Here is a 25,563-nt window from a genome sequence, read left to right as displayed (position 1 = left end):
GTGGCTTGAGAGGAGGGCAACAGTAGCCAATGGCTCAGACAGTACCTCCCCGCACACTTTAGCTGCTGGTATTTGTGAAGTGTGCTGCTGTACAGAGAACCAATAGAGTTTTATTGACTTTTACTCTACAATGGACCTCCATGCGTTACTACGGAAACCAGTGCATTTTAATCAGCTTAAGGAAGAGACTTGTATGCACCATAAAGAGACAGTGCGCTATTAAATACACAGGCTCTCTGGTGTCAGTGAAGCGGGTTCAAGCTTAGGCTTTCTATTTCCTAGTTCTACCGCCCCAAGCAAGTAGCTTTCTTAGCTTCTCCAGGCCTTAGTGTTATCATCTGTAAGGCAGGGCTAGGAATAACTGACTTAGAGTTAAGTACTAGATAAACACTAAGCTTCTATTATTTACACAGAAATCAAAAACCGGGTCGCACTGAAGCTTGCTTCTCCTTGAGTCATATCTAAGACACACCAGGAAACCAGAGTAGGTACTATTGAGGCCAGAACCTGGGTCACCTCAGATCTATGGCTCTGATGATCAGTAAAAACTAGCATCTAGACTGGGTACCAGTGGAAGTGCACATACATCCTGCGCAACTTTTAAAGGAAATAAAGTCAGACAAAACCGTGCGTGGAGCATGGCAGGAGGTCTTATGAGTTCAACAAGAGCATGTGTTACAGAATAATGGGGTCATCCTTGGGGAAGGGTTACTAGGACATAAACGCTGAGACCACACCAGGCTCTCCAAAGGAAAAGAGCCTGAACTCTTTCTACCTCAAAATAGATAATGACTTGGGGGCTGTGGGGATTAAATGGGACCCCGACTCTAAATCCATTATGTCTGTAAAATTTGAATGCTATACTGAATATTATACTCTTTTTTTTTTTTTTTCTTATCTTAAACCAATGTCTAAAAGACAAAAAGGGACCTGGGGAACTAGGTCAGCTGGTGAAGCGTTCGTAAGATCCCCAGCACCCAGGTAAACACCAGACTGTGTTGGCACATACCTATAATCTCAGTTCTGGGGAGCCAGAGCTAGAAGGATTCCCTAGAACTTGCTGGACAGCCAGCCTAGTTAAATCAGTGATCTGAAGGTTAAGTAAAAGATCTTGGAGCAATTGAGGAAGACACCTGATGTGGGCTTCTGTCCACATGCACACGCACACACGCAGACCACCCCCCCACCCACTACACACACATACAGGCAAAGGAAAAAGCACATGAACCTATTAGGTTTTAAATTCTGGTGAGTGCTGATCTCCTTAACTGGAGTAGGCAATTAATAACGATGACAGATAGCCTGGTTACGCGTCTCTGATCTCCTCCCTAGGAGATGATAACACACATCGCTTTTAACACCGCTTTCATCATATCGTAAATCTTCCCACAAACCTATTTAAGTGAGCATTTGTGGTTAAGACTTGGACCCGCACAGCCTTACATCCTGTTTAAAGCCAGCTCTACATCTTAGGGACTGTCTGATCCAGTGCAATTTACTATCTCTCTCTGTGCCTCAGTTGATTTATCTGTCAAATGGGAATAATGGGAGTACTTCAAAGGGGTGTCGTGAGGATGACTTGAAATGCCACAGGTAAAATGCTTAGAACAGTAGCTGCCATATAACGAACACTGGGTAAATGCTTAGCTATGGTTATTTTCCTTCTCGTTGGAAGAGAACATTCTAGATACAAATGATACATTTATCACAACCTTCCCAATCTCCTAGAATCTCTAATTCATTCTGGAATTCCACCACATGGTGTGCAGAATGCTGCTGCGTATTCCTTCCAGGTGCTGGCCTGTGGTGCCGCATGCTGCAACCCATCTTGCCTGGCACTGTCAGACTCACTTCTTTTGAACTTTCCTTTTATCTCTTTACAGCTTGATTGAAGCAGCTTCAGTAGTTTCCTTCTGCCAAAACGCTACATCTCTAACATCTCAGTCTGTTTGCTCTTGGCCACATTTCCTATACATGAGTATTTCAAACACGGGCTCTAATCTAGCCACATGGAACACCTACTGTGCTCCCAGCTCCGAGAGAGCATCTTCAACAATGAGGTGGTGTTCCAGCAACTGGCCAGCCCACTCCTAATTCTATCGGCTCAGGAAGGCAGACCACTCAGACCCACTTTGTGGCAAACTGTCTGTCTCTATCTTGATTCCTGATAGTATCTCATATGCTAGCTCTTGTTCTCATTTGATATTCAGTCATGATCAACACCCTTGCTGGGTTTGTGTGTGTGTGTGTGTTTTAGAGGGGGGTATGAGTGAGTGTGTGTATGAGAATGTGTGTGAGTGTGTATAAGAGTGCATGTATGAGAATGTGTGTGTGAGTGTGTGTGTGTGCATGAATGTGTGTGAGAGAATGTGTGTGTATGAGAGTATGTATGAGTGTATGTATGAGAATGTGTGAATGTATGTATAATTGTGTATGTGTGAGTGTGTAGTGTGTATATGAGAATGTGTGTGAGTGTGTGTATGTGTATGAGTGTGTGTGTGTGTATAAGAGTGTGTATGTGAGTGTGTACATGTATATGTGTGTATGAAGAGTGTGTGTGAGTGTATGTGTGTATGAAGAGTGTGTATGTGTGTATGTATGTGTATGAGTGTGTGAGTGTATGTGTATAAGAGTGTGTATGTGAGTGTGTACATGTATATGTGTATATGAAGAGTGTGTGTGTGAGTGTATGTGTGTATGAAGAGTGTGTATGTGTGTATGTGTATAAGTGTGTGTGTGTGTGTGTGTGTGTGTGTGTGTGTGTGTGAGAGAGAGAGAGAGAGAGAGAGAGAGAGAGAGAGAGAGAGACCATGAGTAAGTCTTTGGGAATTCAGACATTAAAAGGCAAAGTTCAAGCTGGCTATAGCTTGCCTACATATGTAAGACCCTGGGTTTGATTCCCAGTCCTAGTGTTAATGACAGGAAGAGGCTGGAGACATAGCTCAGAGGGACAGTTCCTTAGAGAATTTAAGGTTTTATCCCTAGCACCACAAAGAAAGAAATGGCAGAAAGCTGATTAACCATCAGACGTGGTGGTCTGTGTACAACCTTCGTATCTGAGAGCAGGTGGAGGAGGATCGCTGCGTTTTAGCTTAAGGCCAAGCTGGTCTACAAAACAAGTTCTAGGGCACTCAGCGCTTCATGGCAAGACCTTATCTGAAACATAAAAAGTAAAGTCAAAAAAGAGCACACTAGGTGAGAAGACACTAGGGGAGGGAGAGGAAGAATAGTTGCTAGGCCATGGCTGGCCATGTGTTCTGTTAGAGAAGGACAAAGTACACGGGTGGCTCAGAGATGAAAACCATTACAAAAAACAAATGGACCAGCACTGAAAGCACGGAGGGCTGGCTCGGTTCATCTTTCCTTCCCCAGCCAAGTCCACCCTTCCTCTGGCTGATCAAAAACACAGAACTGGATCTGAAATATGTTGAGATCCTGTCCTACTTAGGCTCTCAAAATGACCGGCTCTGACCGGTTTTCCCTCCCCAGCACTGGCCTCTCCCTGGAGTATATTTCCACCTTCCTTTCTACCTAATTCACCTCTACCTGCCTATTTGTTTAAAATGTGAACCAACTGGTCAGGTACAGTAATCTAATTCTGCATTTGGTTGGAGGCCAATGCATTGAGAGTGTTCAATAAATAATGGCACCTGGTGTGCCTTTCCTAGGTCCGGCTGCTTGCTGCCTGGGACAAAGCTGGGATCTTAGGAGGCAAGCCCAAGAGACTAGGGATGAAGGGTGGTAAAGCCACAAGTGAGTGGAGGCAGATTTGCTCTGACTCCCTGGCCCAGAAATTATACACCTGCTGTTGGCCTGCTTGGGTAAGGCCTGCAACGTGCACAGGCTTCTCTCATGAGTTGGCAAAGGTGTGCCTTCTTCCTGACAGATTTTTCCCTGATTCCATCTGGGTAAAAGTGCATGAAGGCTTCCTCCCTATGGGCACAGAGTGTTCACTTGACATCATTAAGGAAATTCTTCTTCCTGTGAGTGGGCGGTCCTAGGAGGTGCAAGACAGGCGTCTCCTGGGCTGTGTGGGCTACCCCAAGGGAGGAAGAAAAGGGAGAAGTTCTTTAAGATAAAGTATCATGGACAGTGAACACTCATCAGGACAGAACACCAACCATTCTATCCATCTACCATGCTGCACCCAGTGAGGACCCAAAGACGAATGCCACAGAGAGCTAGCTCATGGGAGATACTCAATAGATATTTATTCAGTCAGTGACTTAAGTTCATGCTTTAGCTTTCATCGACAATCTTTTCCTATGGAGGAGGCTCTATATTATCTGACATACTTTATGCCATCGTTGAAGGAAACATGACAGCCTCAATAAGAAAAGTATTCCAACGTGTTCCTCCATTGCTGGATGTGGACCCCAAATTCTTTTTCCTTCTTCCCCATTCACATACACATGGAACGCTCTGGGTTTTTATTTTCATGTTTTCATTCCTCTGGGCCTCTGGATGGGGGAACACTGGGCAGCTGTGAGCTAGCTAGCCTATGGCTTATCCCTGCTATACTGCTGTATTTTGTCAGACAGGAAGAGGCTGGCCACAAGTCCAGGGCTTAGGCTCCAGTTCTAGCTGACCGCTGGCTCTGGGGTGGCTTGGATATCCTGCTTTTATAACCCATTCTCTATCTGTACAACGGTCATGGTGCCGACTGGCTCACACATGGGGTAGAGGCTAGTGAGCTCACAGTTAGAGAGAGTCATGCATCCTAGGATAATATAATACTATGAGGAGAAACTCTGATTTTTTTTTCCTGGTCCTTCCACCAGCCTCACAGTTTCTAGCACTTCTGCCATTGTGGTTTTGCACATTCCTTTTAGAGATCCGAATAGTAAGCGTGACGCGTCTCCTCAAACACACATTTGCTTTAGAACGGAGCTGGCACAGACAGTAACTCTGGTTGCAGCAGGTGCCCAGTGGAACACAGCCAGCAGCGAATGGGAATCATCTGGGAGAAGCACATCAGAGGTAGGGTTTCTGGAAGTGTCTGTCACTCAGCGTGGATTCAGCTAAGCTACGCGTTTGAAAATAATTCTACTGCTAAACAAGAAACAGGTCCTTGTGCCTAAAGATGCACAGTCTTTTCAGATTACAGCCACAGATAAAGGTCATAAGAAAAATCAAAAACACACACACACACACAGACACACACGTACCAATGAATTATTGCCCTCCCCATTTGAATACATAAATCAAATTCCTTGAGTGCCAACTGTGGGGCTCCCAGTAGAAGAAAATTCCCCTTTATGGGTCAACTGATGAAGAAGTCAGCAGTGTAACACAAGAGAACAGCTAAAACCCAAAGCAGACACAACTGTCCCAAGCAAACGGGCATCGGTAACACCAGCTCCTAAAACAACACGGCACATAGCCAAAATCTATTACCAGTGATTTTCAAACATGAGAAAGGACACGCAGACATTGTTTCCTTAAAAATAGAAACTTCCAGAAATAAGATTCCTTTAGAAAAAAAAAAAAAAAGGCCATCACACCTAACATTAGCCCAAAGGTGACTCAAAGGTACACTCAGTTTCATACGGTGTGCCAAGCCAGCACTTTCCGTCCGCCTGCCAGAGGAAGCGAGGAGATGAGTGTTGGCCCTTTCCCAGTGCCCTCTCAAGGATACTGGCTAGCCAGGAAACACAGCCCACGAAGCCCCCACTTACAGCTTCTGTTGCCTTCTTGAGTTTTGGGTCCCAAATCTGGGAAGCACGAGAGCCAGGCAGCCCTTGCTCCTCACCATGTCTGGAACTCGGCAGTGGCAAGCTCGGTGTGAAAGACCATCCGAGGGAAAAGGAAGAGGCGCTTACTCACCTTGCACTCAGCGCAGAGCTGGCACCGGTTATAAAAACAACACAACTCCCCGGGGGAGGCGCGCCTCCCAGCCACCTTGCCTCATCTCCAATTTGGAGCTGCAGAGCTGGCTGGCTGGCTGGCTGGCTTGGGAGGGAATGGCCAGCAGGCAGACAGAAGGGGAGAGACCCCCCCCCATGAATACCTCAGAGAGAGTCATTTCAAGTGGGCTTGGACACCAGGGCCTGTTTCCTGCAGAAAAGTGAGTTTCTCCAGGGATTGTAAGGTACACAGTAAAGGGCTACCGATAGACTATTAGGGGTTGCTTAGACTGGTCCTCTGTAAATGTGTCCAGCTGCGTGTGATGGGGAGGTGGGGAGGTGGGGAGGGGGTGTCAGCCACAGGAGGGAGTTAAGATTGTTTCTGGGAGTCACCTCCATGATCTGACTGCCCAAGGATCCTGCTTGCCAAAAGCCTATGGATAATGGGATTCTCTCTTCCTCCCCACATCTTTTAAACATTTAAAACACTTTGCTATTATTATTGTTGTTGCTGTGGTGGTGGTGGTCGTCTTGATATGATGCATGTGCCACAGTCACACATGGGAAGGTCAGAGGACAACTTTCAAGACTAAATTTCCTCCTTCCACTGTGAGACAGAGGGATCAAACTCAGGTCATCAGATATGCATAGTAAGCACACTTTACCCCCACGGCCACTTCCCTGGGCTCCATTTAGCATCTTTTGCAAATATAGACATATAACAGCAAACTATTTACTTCCGAATATTTTTATATATTTAGGGTTGTTTAAAAACTGAAGATGCATAGAAGCAGAGAGCCAAGGTGGCCCTTGTTGCCTCTGCCCACAGGCTGGGCCCAAGCTAACCTCTTCCTTCCAGCAGACATTCTCATATGCCGCCAGCTGCTGCTCCACCTTACCCTAATTCCACCAAGGGTTGGGTGGTGGTGTCTACTTCCCCTGGGCCATCCAGATGCCATTCATCGCAGAGATTCATAGTCATGAAATGCTGCCAGACCTGACCTCATGACCTGGGAGAGAAAGACACTCCAAGGAGAGGCTCTGAGCCCAGACTCTCACACTCTCCCTCCCTTTCAGGTCATTCTCCCAGGCTTCGGTTCCTAATGCCTAGACTTAATGCCAGGGTGTTACCCCGGTGCAGTCCAGTGAGCCATGCTGACTGACTGACCATATCCCCCAAACTCCTGAAGCCTGGTTTCCCTCTGAAAAGCATACATAATTTTTCATGCTCTGTAAGATGTTTTTCCCCTTTAAGAAGACTGGCCTCAAACTCACTAAGTACCAAATGATGGCCTTGAACTTCTGACCCCCCTGCTTCCACCTGCAAAGTGCTGAGATTCCAGGAATGCGCCACCATGCTCAGCTTCTGTGCTGCAGAGGGTTAGACCTAGGGGCTCATGGTGTCAGGCAAGCCTTCTCCCAACTGCTACGTCCTCACCTTACATCTATAGAGCTTTCTAACTTGATGGTTTGTTTCTCCATGAGCAAGTCTGTCACTGCCAACTGGAACCAGAAACTGTGAGGTCCCTTACCAGTCTCTAGGGATCCCAAGCATATGTCTTCTCAGAAAATTGTCAAAGAGGCCGTGGATGTGACGTGGTGGCAGAGTATTTGCCTTGCATGGATGAACTTCAAAAAACTCCACCTTCAGGGGAGCTAATGCCTTCTTCCGGTAATCCACAGGCACTGCACAACACATTTCCCAAACACACACATATGCACGAATAAAATTAAAATACACCTTTATTCAGTCAGTAGAGGGCCTAAAATTCTGAGGGAAGGGAACACAATACTTGTAGGGGTTAAGAGATAGCTCAGAGGTTAAGAACTTGTGTTCCTACAGAGGACCTGGGTTTGCTTCCCAACACCCTCATGGGAGCTTATAATTGCCTATAACTTCAGTTGCAGGCGACCTGGTGTTCTTCTGGCCTCCACAGGCACTAGGCATGCATACGGTATTCAAACATAAGCAGGCAAACATTTACCATTTACACACACACACAAATCTTTAAGAAAATAATAATAATTGTAAAAAAAAAAAAAAAAGAAAAAAGAAAGACATCCCACAAAAAACCCACGTGCAAGTGGGAGCCTGCCTAAATTTGAGCACTCCAGGGGTGCAGAGATGGGGTCCCTAGGCAAGGTGGCTTGCTAGGCTAGCCCAGTGCATGAGCTCTGGGTTCGGTGACAGTCCTTGCCTCACTAAGTAAAGTGCAGAATCTTTGACTAAGACTCAACCTCTTGCCTCTGCATGCACACACACACACACACACACACACACACACACGCACACACGAATATGCACACTTGCACATTCTGCACACAAACACACACACAAAACTTAAAAGGAAGAATATGTTAGAGAACTATCATTAATGTAGGAATGAATTCAAAGATTATCACTCTTAGGTAAGTCCAGGTACCTTAGGAGAAGAGATTTAAAGTGAGGTGTTTGTTTGTTTGTTTTATAAAAGCAATTTTAGGGCTGAAGTCTCTAGCTATATTTTATGTAGTGGCAGTCATGAAGAATGTCCACTAAGCAGTTATTTGTCCATTAAAGTAGCTTTTTTTCCTCTCGGGTTCCTACTTGTTAGGGTATATATATTAAACCACTATTATCTTGGTGTTGTGAAGTCTGATTAGGTTTTTAAATAGCTGTTTTTAAGTAGTGTTTCTTCAAATATTCATCGCAGGCTGTTTCAAACATAGTAATATAGAACATCTTCAAGTGTTAGAATCCGCACAGAAGAAACCAAACATCCAGTGAAACAGAAGGGATCAATCAACATGACACCAACTTACAAACTCTGCTCAGAATAAAGTGCTCAGATACTACATAGAGAAACCCTGTCTCAAAAACCAAACATGCTGGGGCTGGTGAGATGGCTCAGCAGTTAAGAGCATTGACTGCTCTTCCAGAGGTCCTGAATTCAAATCCCAGCAACCACAGGGTAGCTCACAACCACCTGTAATGAGATCTGATGCCCTCTTCTGGTGTGTCTAAAGACAACTACAGTGTACTTACATATAATAATAAATAAATTTTTGGGCAGGAGCAAGCTGGGCCTGGAGCGAGCAGAAGTCCTGAGTTCAATTCCTAGCAACGACATAATGGCTCACCACCATCTGTACAGCTACATTGTACTCATATACATAAAATAAACAAACCTTTAAAAAAACAAAAACAACAACAAAAACAACAACAAAAAAAGCATATATGCCGGGCTTGGTGGCGTACGCCTTTAATCCCAACACTTGGGAGGCAGAGGCAGGCAGATCTCTGAGTTTGAGGCCAACCTGGTCTACAAAGTGAGTTCCAGGACAGCCAAGGCTACACAGAGAAACCCTGTCTCGAAAACCCCCTACCCCCACCCCCCCAAAAAAAAGCAAATATACACAAAAGTTAGACCATTGTTCCAAGTCTTAGCTGTGAAAGTCTATTACAGAGAGTTAGTTGGGATCCCGGAAGCATAACTTTTCAAGACACACCAGGACAAACGTCTACAAGTTACATACAAGGTAAGGGCAAGCATCGCTCATGCCACAAGCTCAGGGCTGATCTGAGAGCACAAATCAAATACCAGAGTTTTGGAGTTCTGCTGTGTCTTCTGTTCCTATGGTGGAGAGGCCAGGGAGTGTCTCTGAGCAGCTAAGTTTATTCAAGGACATAATGAGACCACAGAGGGAAAAGGTCTTTGGAGGTTCCCAGGGCTGACTCTAAAGAGGACCCAGGGGTAGTGCCATAAAAGCACAGGATTCTTTTTTTTTTTTTTTTTTTTCTTTTCTGGAGTTCTTCTAGAACTCCTTCAGATGGGACAGAAGGAGCATAGGAGAGTCAGGGTCCTTCCTAAATTCCACATTTCCAAAATTCTGGAGTCACTGATAGGTCTGTGTCTGGGCCCATGCTCTAGAAGTCAATAATTTCAACAAGAGATCAGATATCACTCTTTTCTCTGAGAACAGCTCCCACTCAGTTCTTCTAATGAGAACAAAAGCAATGAGATCCCTAGGAGAGGTTCCACCTTCTCTCTCTAAGGAGAAGGTAAGTCTCAGTTCCCCAACTACAGCAGATCCACAGTGATTCTTGTGCAATTACAGAACGGCCACCCCAATGAAGAGACAGAGGCAGGACAACCAAGATGGTGCAGGGTGGGTCCTCTTCTGACTCTGTCTAGCTTGACCACTCCAAACCACAGTCTTCTGGGGTATTTTAAAACCAGGACTCTTAAGATGAGAATACCAGCTCAATAAGAGTGGCTGGGATTTGTACTTGTGTGTTTTCAGCATTAGAATAATTATTCGAATACATAGTGGACACTCAAGAAATTCTTGCAGGCTAAACACACAGATGCTAGAGTTAGTGGATGCCCACGGCCATCGTGTGAAAGATACAAAATCATCGCTGATGATAAACAGCTCACCATCCTCCAACCCAGCCTTTACTTAAAAGCATGCACCCGTCTCATGCTTCCATAATCCCCTGACTCAACTTCATTTAGATTTTCCCCGTTCTATGTAATACATAATTGTTTTTTTTTTAAAGATTTATTTATTTTTATTATATATAAGTACACTGTAGCTGTCTTCAGACACTCCAGAAGAGGGAGTCAGATCTCATTACAGATGGTTGTGAGCCACCATGTGGTTGCTGGGACCTGAACTTTGGACCTTCGGAAGAGCAGTCGGGTGCTCTTACCCACTGAGCCATCTCACCAGCCCTGTTTTTTTCTTAATTAGAAAATAAAGTCACTCTTTGAAGAAGTTACCACTCACACACATGAAGTCTGTTTGGAGATTGCCCCTATTAGAAATTCCAGGGTGCTTTCTCTTTTTGCAACACTGCAGATGGAGAATGTAGAATTTGATAAATTGTAAACTTAATGAGGCTTCTAACTCCTCTAGCCAGTCATTAGCTGCCAGGAAATGATCGCTGTTACTTAATTATAAGATGAAACTAACCATTGAGAAATGCTAAAAGTGATCTGATTGGCCCGCACACTGAGGACTAAGTCCACAGGCATGCCTCTATGTACCAATTAAAGCTGCATCACCTACAGTAAAATGCTGCATGTCCTTGGCTAGGATCTATGTTGTCATTTTCAGATTAGGACAACAAAAACAAAGCCAATCTAGAGCACTTCCCAAGTCCCCAAGAGGGAGCCTTTCTAACTCTGAAGATCAGGTTCCCAGTGACTGGCTTCGGTCTCCAGGAAATGTTCTTCGTTCAAACTAGGTCCCGCCCGGAATGAGAGACAGACTTAGCCATCCAATGAATCGCTGGTTTTCATAGCTGACCTTAGGCACATACCAAAGAACTTTCCAGAGAGCAAGTGCATATAAAATGTGTAGGCATGAAATCTTCATTTCCATTTTTGTGCGGCAGTTCATTTGCAGATGGGAAGTAGATAATAGAAGGTCAAACAACCTATAGAGCCATTCAGGTTCTGTTGGCATACAAGGTTTTTTTTTGTTTTGTGTTGTCTTTAAACCCAATACTGAGTTTACAGAATCGAATTTTCAACTGCAACTCAATGCTTATAATTTTATGCAATTCTGAGCCAATGTTGGCTGATCAGGTGTTGCCTGCTTTTCCTTTCTGGACCCCCCTTTCCATTAAAAAAATAAACTGGCTGATACCAGAGCCTGGAGTTTACAGGCTGTCTAGGTTCTAATCCCAACACTGTCATTTAAACTTGGTGTGTGAGGGTCAATGAGAGAAATGGCTTATGGGTAGAGAGGTTCTTGTGCACAAGTCCAAAAGAAAACCTGACTGGAGAATGTATTCAATACATCCACTCTGACATCTATGCACATACTCAAACATGCATCACACACACAAAATAAATAAATTTTAAAGTTAAGCTCAGCATGTGAGGTTTAGATACAAGAGAAACATTAATATTTTTGCTAAATATAGAAACTCCATCTCTAACTTTGGTACGAGATATGTCACAAAATTTTAGTTCCAAACTGATCACCCGAAGTTTAGAGTAAGCGATGACGTTATCAGGAAGAGACTGTATAACCTCCACTGAACAGGTGAATCCCGAGAGTTCTAGAAGGTGAGTTACTGAAGGTGGAGCTGCAGGGAACAAACCCAAGAAAGTGGTGGGAAAGAATGTGGGGTGTGTCATGGATAAGCTTCAAGGTGACTACAAGGAGCCTAAGCCACAGAACCAACGCATATCAGACAGAACCAACCACTTAAAAGCCAGTGACTAAGTCTTTCTAGCAATGCCACTGCCTGTCCCATTGCCAAACACTTAACTGAAGAGATGAGGGACGCACAGGCCTGCAGATTGCCCACACTTGCCTCCTGGTTGGCAGCTCTTGTTCTCCACACCCCACCCTTCTCAGTCACTGCCAACTTGCCAAGGTCAAGGATTTGTGTTCACTCCAGCCCTCCCCAACAGCACCATGAATGACTAGGCCTTTCTTCTTCAAATGGTCTTTGCCTGACTTCCAAGACGCTGCAACCCTCCTGAGCAGTCTTCTTCTTCCAACATGGTGCTTTGTTTAAGTTGGCTGAGTCCATCTGTCTCCAGGCTGTAGAGCCTGGGGCTTGATCTTATTTTCTCTCTTCTCTGCTTCTCTCTCCTCAGATGAATATCTCCAGTCTAAAGACCTTAAATACTACTTACATGCGTGTGACTCTCAGTTTCATCTTGGCTATATCTCCTTGTTCTATTCTATACTCTCAAAGGCAGCCACCTACACTATCACTGGATTGGTATATCAAACAGATTATACCTAAATAGGAATGCTCCACTCTGTATGTACTGAACTAACTAACTCTCCCTCTCTTACACACACACACACACACACACACACACATACACACACACCTCTTTAAGCTGACTTATTCCAGTTTTCTATTTCCTGGTTCCATTACCATCCAGAATGTTCAGATAAGGCCCAGGGCCCCCATTCTTCTTTCCCTTAATCCCAGCATTCAGCCCACCTGCTCATCTCTCTATCTTATCAGCCCACATCTCACCCCTCCAGCCATCTCCACAGTGCTGTCCCAAGGCAAGCAAACATCACCTCTGGAGTCAATGTGAGGACTTCCTAACTGATTTCCCACCCTGCCTCTGCTCCTAGCCTCCTACAAACAGTCTATTTCCCAAAGAGAGACCCCACTGCTGTTTCATTGAGAGAGATTTGATAATATCACTGTCATTCTTTTGCTTAAACCCCTTCAAGGGGTAGGAGTAGCGCTTAGGAGTCCCTACAGGATAATATGACAGGGCCCATATTTCCCCATCCCAAAGCTTTGGCTTTTCTGGCTTCCTTAAGCATTCTAAGACTATCCCCAAATGGCAGCCCCTCTCTTGACCTTTGAGGTCTCCATATGACTGACTCCTTTCATTATTAGAGCTCAACCCAGTTATTCTCTTCCTCTACCCTACCATTAAGGCACCTTGCCCAACCTCTCGTTTTCTTAAGTCTATCTGAAGTTGTCTTCTTCATTTGTTTATCTGCTTACAAGTCTGCACCTCAGTGAGACTGGAAGGCTAAGAAAACAAACACCTCCCTTATCTTATTTACCACTCCATTCCCTGTGGCTACCAGGCAGGGGCTACTCTACCTACTGGAGATCTGTTAAAGGATTAATTACCTGTAAGTGTAACTACAATTTGCAAATTATACATAATGGCCCATTGGAACGCAATGGAACGCAACAGCAAATCCAACTAATTCACCAATAGCTGCAAAAGTGCTGCAGTCAAGGAGAAGTTGAAACAGTTGACTCTATGCGGAGTTTGCAACATTATTCTGGAACCCTTGTCCCTTTCCTCACCCGGTACAGAATACAAACAGAGAATGCAATTCTGGTAGAATCTCTGCCCAAGTGGCATCTATTAGAATGTCCATAGAGCTGACGCTCACCATCTTAGGATGTTAGAGCTAAGTCAGCAGCAAGCCTCTGAAGAAATGACTCTTGGGCTGTGACCCACAGTTCTAAAGGGCTTGCTTAAGGACCCTCTTCAGCTACACATGACCCTAGGCTCACCACCTTCCTCCCCAAGAGGCTACTGCCCTCCTAAGACCCCTGGATCCATTTCCAAAAACTACCTGGAATTTGTAGAAAGTCTGAAGGAAGTTTTCAGGGAACTCTCTGAAATTCCCCTAAAGAGTTTATTTAATTCTAACATCTGCAAACACTAAGGGGTGGCTAGGTACGGCCCCATGCACAGAGGTTATGGAATTTATGTTGGATTTTATGGAGACAAAAATCTCAGATCATCATCTTGGTAACTCCTCAACTTTGGGGATTTTTTTTTTTTTTGAAAGACTTATAATAGCTGAGTTAAAATTCCATAGTTCTAGCCAGGCAGTGGTGGAGCACGCCCTTAATCTCAGAACTTGGGGAGGCAAAGGCAGGCGGATCTCTGTGAGTTCAATGCCAGCCTGGTCTACATAGAGAGTTCCAGGGCAGCCAGGGTTACACAGAAAAATCATGTCTCAAAACAAAACAAACAAAAACTCTACAGTTATGCCGCCAATATTTCCTGTATCTGAATATCCAGGAGTGGCTGGGCAATATGTGGGTGATGGACATCAGTCACTGCGTACCACGGAACTACAAAGGATGATGCTCTAAAAATATACAGAGATATGTGCAGTGGAGGAAAAGCAGAGCAGTGGCTTAGGAAAAATAAAGTTTCTAATCCTGTGTCCACAATTTATTAAATGACCTTGGTCAAGGTCTCTCTCAATGCCTCAGTTTCCACTGTGAAGAGGGAAAGCAGCATCTGTGAAGCTAGCTGACCAGAGGTGAGACAGAGGGACCGGCAGTGACTGGCTACATGGTAACTCCATTAGGTAAGTTCTACCTGTGCTAAATTAGAATTGTGTCTTTTTTATTATTATTATTATTATTATTATTTTTTTTTTTTTTTTTTTTTTTTTTTTGGTTTTTCAAGACAGGGTTTCTCTGTATAATCCTGGCTGTCCTGGAACTCACTCTGTAGACCAGGTTGGCCTCAAACTCAGAAATTCGCCTACCTCTGCCTCCCAAGTGCTGGGATTAAAGGCATGCACCATCACGCCTGGCTTTAGAATTGTGTCTTTACTCCACTACTTCTTTGTGAAAAACTCTGTGATCAGAATTTTTCTTTTTGTTGTTGTTGTTTTGTTGTTTTTGTTATTTGAGACAGGGTTTCTCTGTGTAGCCCTAGCTGTCCTGGAACTCTATGTAGACCAGGCTAGTCTCAAACTCAAGAGATCCACCTGCCTCTGCCTCCCAAATGCTGGGATTAAAGGCGTGCTCCCCCATGCCCCAGCGTGAACTTTTTCTTTTTCTTTTTTTTTTAAAGATTTATTTATTTATTATATGTAAGTACACTGTAGCTGTCTTTAGACACTCTAGAAGAGGGTGTCAGATCTTGTTACGGATGGTTGTGAGCCACCATGTGGTTGCTGGGATTTGAACTCAGGACCTTTGGAAGAGCAGTCAGTGTTCTTAACCTCTGAGCCATCTCTCCAGCCCGTGAACTTTTTCTTATTCTTAATTTGGGAATGGCTAGTAAGCAGTGTATGCCTAGACAGCAGGCACACCTCCTTCAAAGTGAATCCTTAGAGGTTTGGTTTGAAGTTACCTCTTAGTGGTGTTCTTGCAGCAGACCCTTTTTGAAACACCAGAGAATGAACATCAAGCCAGATTCAACTTTTCCTTAACGTCATTAAAAATAAGAGACAAAATTTTAAATAATTTTAACCTAGAGACAGATAGTCCTCTTACCCCTGACAAGTAATGGGGCCAATTTTTCCTTTCTTCTCATTTCCTAGCATTGGCCTCAATGGATGAAATGGTCCCAAATGAATGGCCAAGAGCACAACTCTTTGGTGCTTAGATTTGAAAAAGTATATAATGACAGTCATACCTTTACTTCATAAAGAGCTGATTCCTGCAGTGTTGCCCTAGAACACATTCTGACCCTCCCCCTGCCCCGTGTATGGAGAGATGGCTCAGCGGTTAGGAGCACTGGCTGCTCTTCCAGAGGTCCCCAGTTCAATTCCCAGCAACCACATGGTGGTTCACAACCATCTGTAATGGGATCTGATGCCCTCTTCTGGTGTGTCTGAAGACAGCGATAGTGTACTCATACCTAAAATAAATAAATGTATTTTATGTGAAGCAAGCTGAATCATAAGCAGACTCAAGGGAGTCCAGCAAAAATTGACTTTAGTGGGGCATGGTGGTACACACCTGTAAACCCGACCCTTGGGAGGCTAAGCAGAGGTTTTCCATAAGTTCAGGGCCATGGCTTTGATTTTGCTACTGTTATGAATTGTAATGTAAATATCTGATATGCAGGATGCCTGATATGCGACCCCTATTGGGGTCTCAACCTACAGTTGAGAACTACTGCTTTAGAGGATCATTGCTAGCTACAAGTCAGCTAGTACTACACAAGCCCCTATCTCAAAACAGCAATGGTTTACTGCCATATGGCAGGCTGTGCTATAGGATCTAAAGGCTTCAAAACGGACACAAACATGGCTTCAGGGCTTGCCTGGTATAGTCAAACCCCCAGTTAAGACACTAGCACAGCTTAAAACCACGTATGGTAGCATCCTAGTACTTGGCAGATACAGAGACAGGAGGATCAGAAGTTCAAGGCCAACCTAAGATAACAGAGACCCTGTCTAAAAATAAATATGGACATTACCTTAGTTCACAAGTTAGAGTAGGAAGGGAAAGAGTGGCAAGTTTAGAATACCTCTAGGAACAGGGGATTGATGACATGAGAATGTCCCCAGCCATGAGAAGAATGGTGTGTATGACATTTCAATTACGTAAACATATGAGGAGGAGCACCCAGTATTTCCAAGAACCACAGGTGGCTTTGACAGAAGGACCTCACAGTTGGGTAGAGGCTGGGAGGGCAAACCTCTCACCCTGGCCTTAAATCTCAGCTACATCTTGATGAAATGCAGATCAATAAAGCCTTTGAGCAATGTAAGAGAGGAAATAGAGGATGAGAGGGAAGGAGAGAGGAAGGGAGGGGAGGAGGAGGGAAAGAAGAAGGGAGGGGAGGAGAGAGGGGGGGATAGGAAGGGAGAGGAGGAGGAGGAGGAGACAGAGAAAGAGATACAGATCGAATGTCAATGTTAAAATGGATTTATCTTACATCCTAACCCTCAGATTCTCCTACACACACAAGAGGGTTCCATTTTGTTTCATTTTGACAACACTGTACAAAATGAAGTAGCTAGCTATTTGGCTTTAGGTTAAAAAAATATTTTTTTCCCAAATGAAATATTGAATTGCCAGTAGTTTCTCTCCAGGTAATTTTGTGCTATGTTTAGTGTTTCCATTGAGAACTGACCTGATAAAGCTGACAGCAGAAACTCGCAAGGGCCACTGCGACTGTGATTTTGATACTATGTTAGCTTCTTGGGGAGGCAAAACTATGGATGGTTAGCTCGCTCCATACAGGAGCTGTCTAGACTGGCAGTCTGACCTACAACAGTTCTGGTCTCCTGATACAATTCAAAGCTGCCTGAGTTTCCAGCTGAAACCTTTAAAATTCTGGTAATTAATATCATCACAAGGAGGCTAATTAAAAAAAATAAGGCCCAATACTAGGAATAATGTTATTTCTTTCTTTCAATTCAGAAAATTGTAAGAATTTATGACTGGTCACATCGAAAGTATTTGGCAGGGCTGGCACGATGGCTCAGCAAGTAAGGTCTTCCCACCAAGACTGATTCCTAGGACCCATGATGGAAGGAGAGAACTGAGTCCAGGAGGTGTCCCCTGACCCATACATACATGTGCACTACAGAACATGTGCCCCCGATCGCCAACCCTCACACACAAATAAAGACAAGGAATACAATTTTCTTTTCTCAAATGTGCTTAGTCTCGTCTGACTTTAATTTGAGCAATCTTTGCAGTGTCCAAGGCAGCCCTGACATGCGTGGCATAGACCCTTTATAGAGGTTCAGATAGTGACAAATTATTCATGTTCTTCGTGAATCCTGTTTAGTGCATGAAGCCTGATTTTAAAAACTACCTCAAAACCAGTGTTCAGGAAAATGTGACAGAGGAGAGAGTCACGTGGCACCGGTTTTGACAGTGAGTGGTAACTGCCCGGGCTGGCAATTCTCATGCCCCTCACCCACCCTTAGAAACCTGAACAACAAAACAGGCCCGAGGGCCTTCTGAAATCACTAAGGCCGGAGCAAGCACTGCACATGCTTCATCTCCCGGGAAACATAGAAACCTTCCAAGAATGAAGAGGCTGGAGCAGAGGGGGCACCGGGAGCTATAATATACTGTCTTTCACAGACAACAGTGCTTCAGTGTCAAAGCCACAAGACCAAGGGCAGGCACCTATTCCAAAAGAAAACCTCCATCAGCAAGCACAAGGCACTGATCACAGCAAGTGGCCCCGAGGAGAGGCCAGAAGTGCAGGGGGGCGGGATGGGGGCGAAGCTGGAACGCCTGACCGAAGGCAGGGCATGCCTGCGGCCATTTCTCATCCTGGCATTTTAATGAGAGATAGAGGGGGGATGTGAAAGTTTTATGGTCATTTCATTCATGGGTTTTAAATCCTGGGTAACTCTTTTACAGTCAATCTTAGCCAGAAAATGGAGGGTGTGAGGGGTAAACTCTTAAAATATGAATTTCTCTCAACAAAGATTATTTTAAAAAACAAACAAACAAACAAACAAACAAACAAACAAAACCAAAAACCACAACCACTATGTAGATCATTTGAAATTAGCTAAATGTAGGATGGGCACAAGTTTTCCTAGGAACTGTACCTAACTTCTCTTCATACATTGTTTTAGAAAGAAGATGTAGACGACTCAGAGCTTGCTGGATGCCTCCTTTCAGATTATCAGAGTACCCTTGTAACTGCACGGTTGACACTTAACTGCTGAAAACACTTCTGTGTAGAGACCGGAGGCTAACCTGGAAAGGCAGAAGAGGGTTGTCTCGACACAGCCATCAAGAAGGGAAAAAGCCCCCTATCACATTTACCAGTCAATGGGGAAGAGGGATGCTTTGGGCATTCTCCATGAATAATAACTTACCTAAAATATCTCCTTCCTAGAGGCAATAGGTGCATTAAGATAGGTAAAAACAAACCAAAAAAATATTCTAACTCCTCAAAGAGCCAGGTCTGGGGTCAGGTAGCCATTCTGATTGTCTGGTTCATTCTGGACTCTTAAGCTAAAACCAGAGTACCTTCCTTGGCTTTTCTGGGGTTGGCTGAGAAGCCAGGAAGCAATTTTGTAAACTGTGCCAGGCCCTGGCAGACAAGCTGGCTCTGTAAGGTAGTGTTCCCAGTTAGACCCTGCACTCTCTGAACTTAGAGGTTGATTGTGATCCAAGTGCCATCAGACATTCTTAAAGGTGGTAGGGACACTGAATGACCAGTCGACACAAGCAGTCTTCAGGGGCTTTCTTGCTTTGCTGTTCATGGACTTGATATAACCTGAGATCTTTGGGGTGGAGGGTGGAGAAGGGAGAAGCAAGAAGAAATTAACACCCCCCCCCAAAAAAAAAGAACCAACTATCTCAAATATAAGCATCGTAAATTAAACCAAAAGCACAAACTAGGTGCTATATGGGCCCTTTGCCCTAAAATAAACAAATATATCACTGAGACAGCAAACAGAGGGGAGTTAAAGTTAAAGTCTATGCCTAATGTGTTCTTGAAGTTTTTTTCACAGTGCAAGCGCCATGAGAGGCTTTCAGAACCCCAGCGGACTGCGGGCGGCAGGAAGCTGCTGGAAGTCGTTTTGCTCAGAGAGATAAGATCACTCGGGCCTTACCCAGTCGCTTTGGTGGCTAATGGCCCTTCTCTGGATTCTCAAAACCACAAACTTCATGTAGGTTCTTTGAGTAGAATGTCTGAAATTGAGCAGGAAAAAAACCAAAACAAACCAAACCAAAACAAAAACTTGGTGGTTTTAGCCATCACCACCAGCAACTGAAGCGAAGACAGAAAGGGTGTTCATGGCAATCGTATTATTTCTTTACAAATATTATTATTACCTTCTATTTTACCTTCACGTACACTGGGTGAGTTCACTTTACCCGATCAATGGAAAAACATGCCTTCCAGATCTCTCTCTCTCTCTCTTTTTCTGTATCTCTGTCCGTCTATCTGTCTATCTGTCTCTCTATCCGTCTGTCTCTCTGCCTGTCTGTCTCTGTCTCTTTCTTTCCCTGTGTGTCTTTGTCTATCTCTCTCTCTTTCTGTCTGTCTGTCTTTCTCTCTCTCTCTCTGCCTGTCTATCTCTGTCTCTTTCTTTTCCTGTGTATCTTTGTCTGTCTGTCTCTTTCTGTGTCTCTTTCCCTGTGTCTTTGCCATCTGTCTCTGTCTGTCTGTCTTTCTCTCTCTCTCATTCTCCCCCAAATCAAATTATCAAATTCTCTCAAAGATAATAAATTTTTGCTTCCAAAAAGGTTTCTGGAAAGTGAGAGCCTTTTTTATCTGCCTCTGAGAAATGGAATTAACAGAAAACCAAACAGAAACTCCGGTAAGAAGTCTATGGTGAATGGTTAAATATTTACAACATAAGAAGCAGTCCATCTGAAAACAAACGGACAAGTGCCTGGCTCCGTTCCCCGTCTCAGGAATCAAGAATGTTCCCTTGCTGAGAGCTGCCATTTTGTTGACATTCAAGTAAAAGATTTGGCTCCAGGGAGATGTGGGAGTAAGCCCATGAAGCCCAGTCTGGGGAACCATTATCATAACAGATGAGCTCATTCCACACAGCTACGCCCAAGGGAAGGAAGACCAAACTCACAAAGAGGCTCTAGGAAAGAAATGCTTTCCCAGCTCAGCTCTGGGTTCCATCTGCCCAATGGATACCTTCACCAACAAAGCCGACCCCCAAACCATCACATTACCAAACACAATGACCAGGTCACCACACAATTCCACAAGTCACTGGGGTATTAAACATGCTGCATGAGCCTTCGTAGTGATCAAACACCTTTTACTGGGTTTGCTGTTGTTTGGGTTTGGTTTTTTGGTTGTTTTAGGTGCTGGGGGTTGATTCAGGGCCTTTCCATGTTAGGTACATTCAGTCTCTAAACCATATCCCCTACTTCCTCTTGTACTTTAAAGCCCACTGCATCTATCCTGTCTTCTCCATCCTGCCCTCATCCAGGTTTCCTGTCCCTCTCCCAAAATGATCACATCATTGGTTTCTTGAGATAGTCTCTAGCCTTATCATGATTCTTCAACAGTGTGAATTCTGATGTTTTTACCAAAGTCCCGTATTTATACCAGACTCCTGTTTTTATACTTCTTTGAAAGTAAATGATCATGGGGTTATTTGGTAACTTTGAAGATTTTAGGAATAAACAAATGTTTGTTTACAACTTTCATCCATCGTGATGTGGAGGTTTGGTCAATGGCTTTACCAAACCTCTCTGTGGGAAGTGTGTAACCTTGAGACTAGATGGGTTGACAGAAAGAAACCTCACAGCCTGGGTCCAAGCACCAGGCACAGGCATGTAGCACCAGGCTCAGGGTTAGAAAACTCAACAAAGTAAATGATTTTTCAAATATGATACAGAGAGCAGGTCACATAGGTACATGCCTGGAATCCAGGCCAGGAGGCTGAGGTAAGAGGATTGCAAATTCAAGGCTAGAAAAGTCTGGGTAAGTTAGGGAGACCCTGTTTGAAATGATAAAACTTGGGGAGGTGAGGGGCGAGGGTGCACAGCTCAGGAAAGCCTGCTCGCCACTCACATGGCTTTAGGTCTGATCCTTTTTATGGCAAAAACAAATGATACAAAACTATGTAGGTCAGAAAGTTAAATTAAGATGTGTTCCCGGTGTCTGTAGAAACAAAGGACAATTCTTTAAAAATGACTCTTGTTTAAGAAAGGGTGTCACTAAACAAAGGCTAAAAAGATGATTACTAAATGTGATACTTGGACTGGGACTCAATTCTGTCTGTACTAGGAGGAGGAGGAGGGGAACTTATTATAAGCAATATTATTAGATAACCTGATAAAAATTAATTCAGACAACAGATGAGACATAAACTATCATTTTAATGTTAATGTTACTACTGGTGGGGCTAGAGAAATAGCTCAGTGATCACAAACACTTGCTTCTGTTCCAAAGGATCCAAGTTTAATTCTCAGCACCCAATTGTCTGTAACTAAAGTTTTAGGGGATCCAAAGACCTCTCCTGTCCTCCATGAGCCCCAAGTATGAACAAGGTGTGCATATATAAGCAGGCAGAACACTCATACACAGAAAATTATAAAAAAAAAAGAATAAATTTTGCGTTACTAGTTGTTAATTATGCTGAGACTATGAAAGAAGCCATCTGTATTGACAGGAAATACCCACGGGAAGGATTAGCTGTAAACAGGCCACTGCCAATATCAAATCTTAGGATAAGAACTCCTGGGCTTAAATAACGTCAGCTCCTACTCAATGTTTTATTCACTTATCTAAAACTGAACAGAGTACACTTTGATCATGTCACCTCACCGAAAGTCCAAATGCCACAGACTATAAATGTGAACCACTTCCATGTTCTATAGAGTGATCCCATTCAACTAGTGTGGTCATGCCCCAAGGACAGAACCCGCTTTTCCCTGGACCTGCCATCAACAAAGGCAGTCAGAATTGAAGGTCACACAGCACAGTGAGACTTAACACCTAAGGTCCCAAAGACTTCAGCTATGCCTTCGGTGGAAGGCAGTACTTGCAATAGGAAGCGTGTAAGGGGACTCCAGCCCAGGACTAAGACCCAGCCTGGGCAACATAGTAATAGCATCTAGAAAAAAGGTGTGTGTGTATTAGGGGGCTGGAATGTGATGATGGCACATACCTTTAATCCCACCACTCAGGAGGCAGAGGGAGGCAGATCTCTGAGTTCAAGTCTAACCTGGTCTTCATAACAAGTTCCAGGCCAGTCAGAGCTACATAGTAAGACTCTGTTAAAAAAAAAAAAAAAAAAAAAGCAAGAAGGGTAGTAATAGTATAGTAAAATTTGTGGTACATGTGTCTCACTACAATTGGAAATGAAAGGAAACAAATCTCAGAAAACAAATGAAATGGCTCTCTCCCTCCCTTCCCTACGGACTCGGTCAGCAATGGACTCTGTTAAGGCCCTTTCTTCCCTTCAAGATAAAGTCGGGCTTGAAGGATGACTTCCATCAAAATCCTATCTGATGTTGCTTCATCCTTTATACCAACCCACACTGGTGTGTTACACGGTCTACATGTCACAAGCATAACTCAGACCACAGATGAGAAGAAACTGTCATTTCAGTGTTACGGTTCCTAGGGTGGAGCTATACAACGTCCAAGGCAAAGTCCAAGCAAAGGATGCTTGGTGCTGATGAGAACCTAAAACCTTTCTATCCCGTGCTACCATAGGGCTCCTTTCATTCGGTTCCTGTGAACTCTGCAACAACACTAACAGCTGGCGGGAAATGCTTTTGTGGGCTATGCGCCTGGGTTCAGATCCTTGCAGTATAAAAGAACCAGTTGTTTCCTTGGCAATGAGTAGGCTCAGTGTTTATTACAGCAGAGAGTGGAAGATTCCTAATTTCAATTTTCTCACTGCTCCAGTCACTCAGGTGAGGAGGGAGAGCCTGGGCAGATGGATACATGTCTGAGATCATCACAGATGAGCCTATCGTGTGGCACACAGAGATGAGAGGGAATTGGGGAATTGGATAGAAAATGCCGGCCACTCCTCCAACTCCTGTTGCCACTCCTCCCTTCTCTCTTTGGTCTTCTTTCTTCTGGGGCTTTTGTTTGTTTTTCTTGTTTGCTTGCTTGCTTGCTTGCTTGCTTTGTTTTACATATGCCCCAGAAAGCCAGTGACTTTGCATTTACCTTCTTCCAAGGTGCTAGGGTGATGGTCAATACAAGGGTTAGTCTCTACACTGATTGGTTCTTAGGGCACTTGTAACAGGTAACTAAGGTTTATCTGGAATGTTCTTGTTTGTCAGTTTGGATGTTAGACCCCTTCCCCCCAAAGGCTTGTAGCTGACTACAGTGCTCAAAGGGATCGATGTATCCTTTAACAGGGGAGACTGGGGCCTGGTCCTCTCCTCTTTGTCTTTTTTGGTAGACTAGGTCTAAGGTGAACCGTTTGCTTATCCATATGCTCACAGGCTCAGAGCAGGGAGGCCAACCAATCATATGTTATAGCCTCAAGAGCTGCAATCCAAAATAAAGTGTGTGCTCATAGACGTTGATCATCTCTCATGTTCGATACAGAGATGGAACTCTAACACATTGCATTGTATATTCTCTCAACACAGAAGCTTAAATGTTGGTAACCTGCTATAAAATATCAAACCCAGCCAGAATGAAACACTTAAACCCAAATAAACTCCCTTTAAGGAGCAACTTAGCGTCTCAGGGAATTAATTCCTAGGATTCATTAGCAGTTTCAAGGATGTTAAGGTCACAGGAGCCAAGCAGCCTCCAGTGTTCTGATGTCATGGCCAATTTCTAAGAACTCTTGTATTGTGGGCACTGCTTCTAATTACATCTGGCTTTGTACCAACATCATCTTCTCAGCTAGAAGGTGAACTAACCCTGCCTTAGGGCCAGCAGCTGCAGGCAGAGGAACAAAAACTCAGAATTCCCTCAGAGTCTAGAATAGAGGAGTCTATGGTAACGACAGAGGCTAAAGGAGGTGCTGTTTTGATCGTAAAGAACCATCTACGTCTCTCCTAAAGGAAAATGAAGGAATTGTTCCAAGTGTATTCCAAGAGGGAAAATGCACTGATTCTACAATTCTACATCAGGCTACACACTGGAGCAGAAAGCTGTAATCCCCAGGGTCCCTCACAGTCTTCAAAAGAACCAGCAGAAGGTGTGGTCTACCATGAGGCCAAGACAGAGAGAGGCTGGCCATGCTCTATGTGGAGGTCATGGCATACAGGTAACTGGAAGTAACAGTAAAGAATGTTCTGTAGTGCTCAGGCAGTGGGAACCTACGGGTGCCATGATCTGAAGTTTTTATCACTAGAAAGCAACTAGAGAAAAGAAGGGAGGGAGAGGAGGGAGAGAGAAAGAGGAGGGGGGAAGAGAATTGGGGGAGAGGGAAGGACAGAGAGATAGTGGGTATATCTGCACATAGTCAACTGGAATGTGGAAACAGAGGCAAGGAGTAATTATGATAACACTCATCATTAAGACTTGAAGGTGGAGGTTGGACGGATGGCTCAGTGGTTAAGGGCACTTACTGCTCTTGAAGAGGACTCAACCCCCAGCACCCACATGCAGGCTGGCATCAGTCTCTAACCCCAGTTCCAGTGGATCTGATGCCCTCTTCTGGCCTTCCTGGGCATTGCACATGCGGTATATACAAACATGCAGGCAAAACACCCACACACATAACAATAAAAATAAATACAGCTTCAATAATAATAATAATAACAGCAACAACAACAACAATAATATTGTTATAAAGGCCTGGAGGTGGAGATGAAGGTTGGCTACACAATCTGAGTATGCTTAATGTCATACAAACTTTAAAATGGTCAATTTATGTTATGTGTATTTTACAACTTTCTTCTTTTTATCTTTATTTTTTTATTTTTTATTTTTTATTTTTCTGAGACAGGGTTTCTCTGTGTAGCCCTGCTGTCCTGGAATTCACTCTGTAGACCAGGCTGGCCTCGAACTCAGAAATCCTCCTGCCTCTGTCTCCCAAGTGCTGGGGTTAAAGGCGGGCGCTACCACACCCTTCT

General features: G+C 44.1%; 1 protein-coding gene across 3 annotated transcripts in view; it reads right to left on the bottom strand.

Moving 5' to 3' along the window:
• The window catches only part of Shroom3 (shroom family member 3), a 286,870-nt gene that overhangs the window by 104,971 nt on the left and 156,336 nt on the right, over window positions 1–25,563 (bottom strand). Inside the window, exon 1 of one of the 3 annotated variants that reach the window (XM_021162394.2) lies at window positions 5,679–6,495. The exons of the other annotated variants lie outside the window; for them this stretch is intronic. Within the exon in view, the coding sequence (XP_021018053.2) occupies window positions 5,679–5,755 (77 nt within the window). The 5' untranslated portion in view covers window positions 5,756–6,495. Of the gene's footprint in view, window positions 1–5,678; window positions 6,496–25,563 lie in introns of those variants that run through there. 3 annotated transcript variants of the gene reach the window in all.

This window comes from Mus caroli, chromosome 5, assembly GCF_900094665.2.
Source record: "Mus caroli chromosome 5, CAROLI_EIJ_v1.1, whole genome shotgun sequence".
In the NCBI taxonomy this organism is placed as follows: domain Eukaryota; kingdom Metazoa; phylum Chordata; class Mammalia; order Rodentia; family Muridae; genus Mus; species Mus caroli.
The sequence above is the reverse complement of the archived record's forward strand: the minus strand, read 5'-3'. Positions and strand labels throughout refer to the sequence as shown.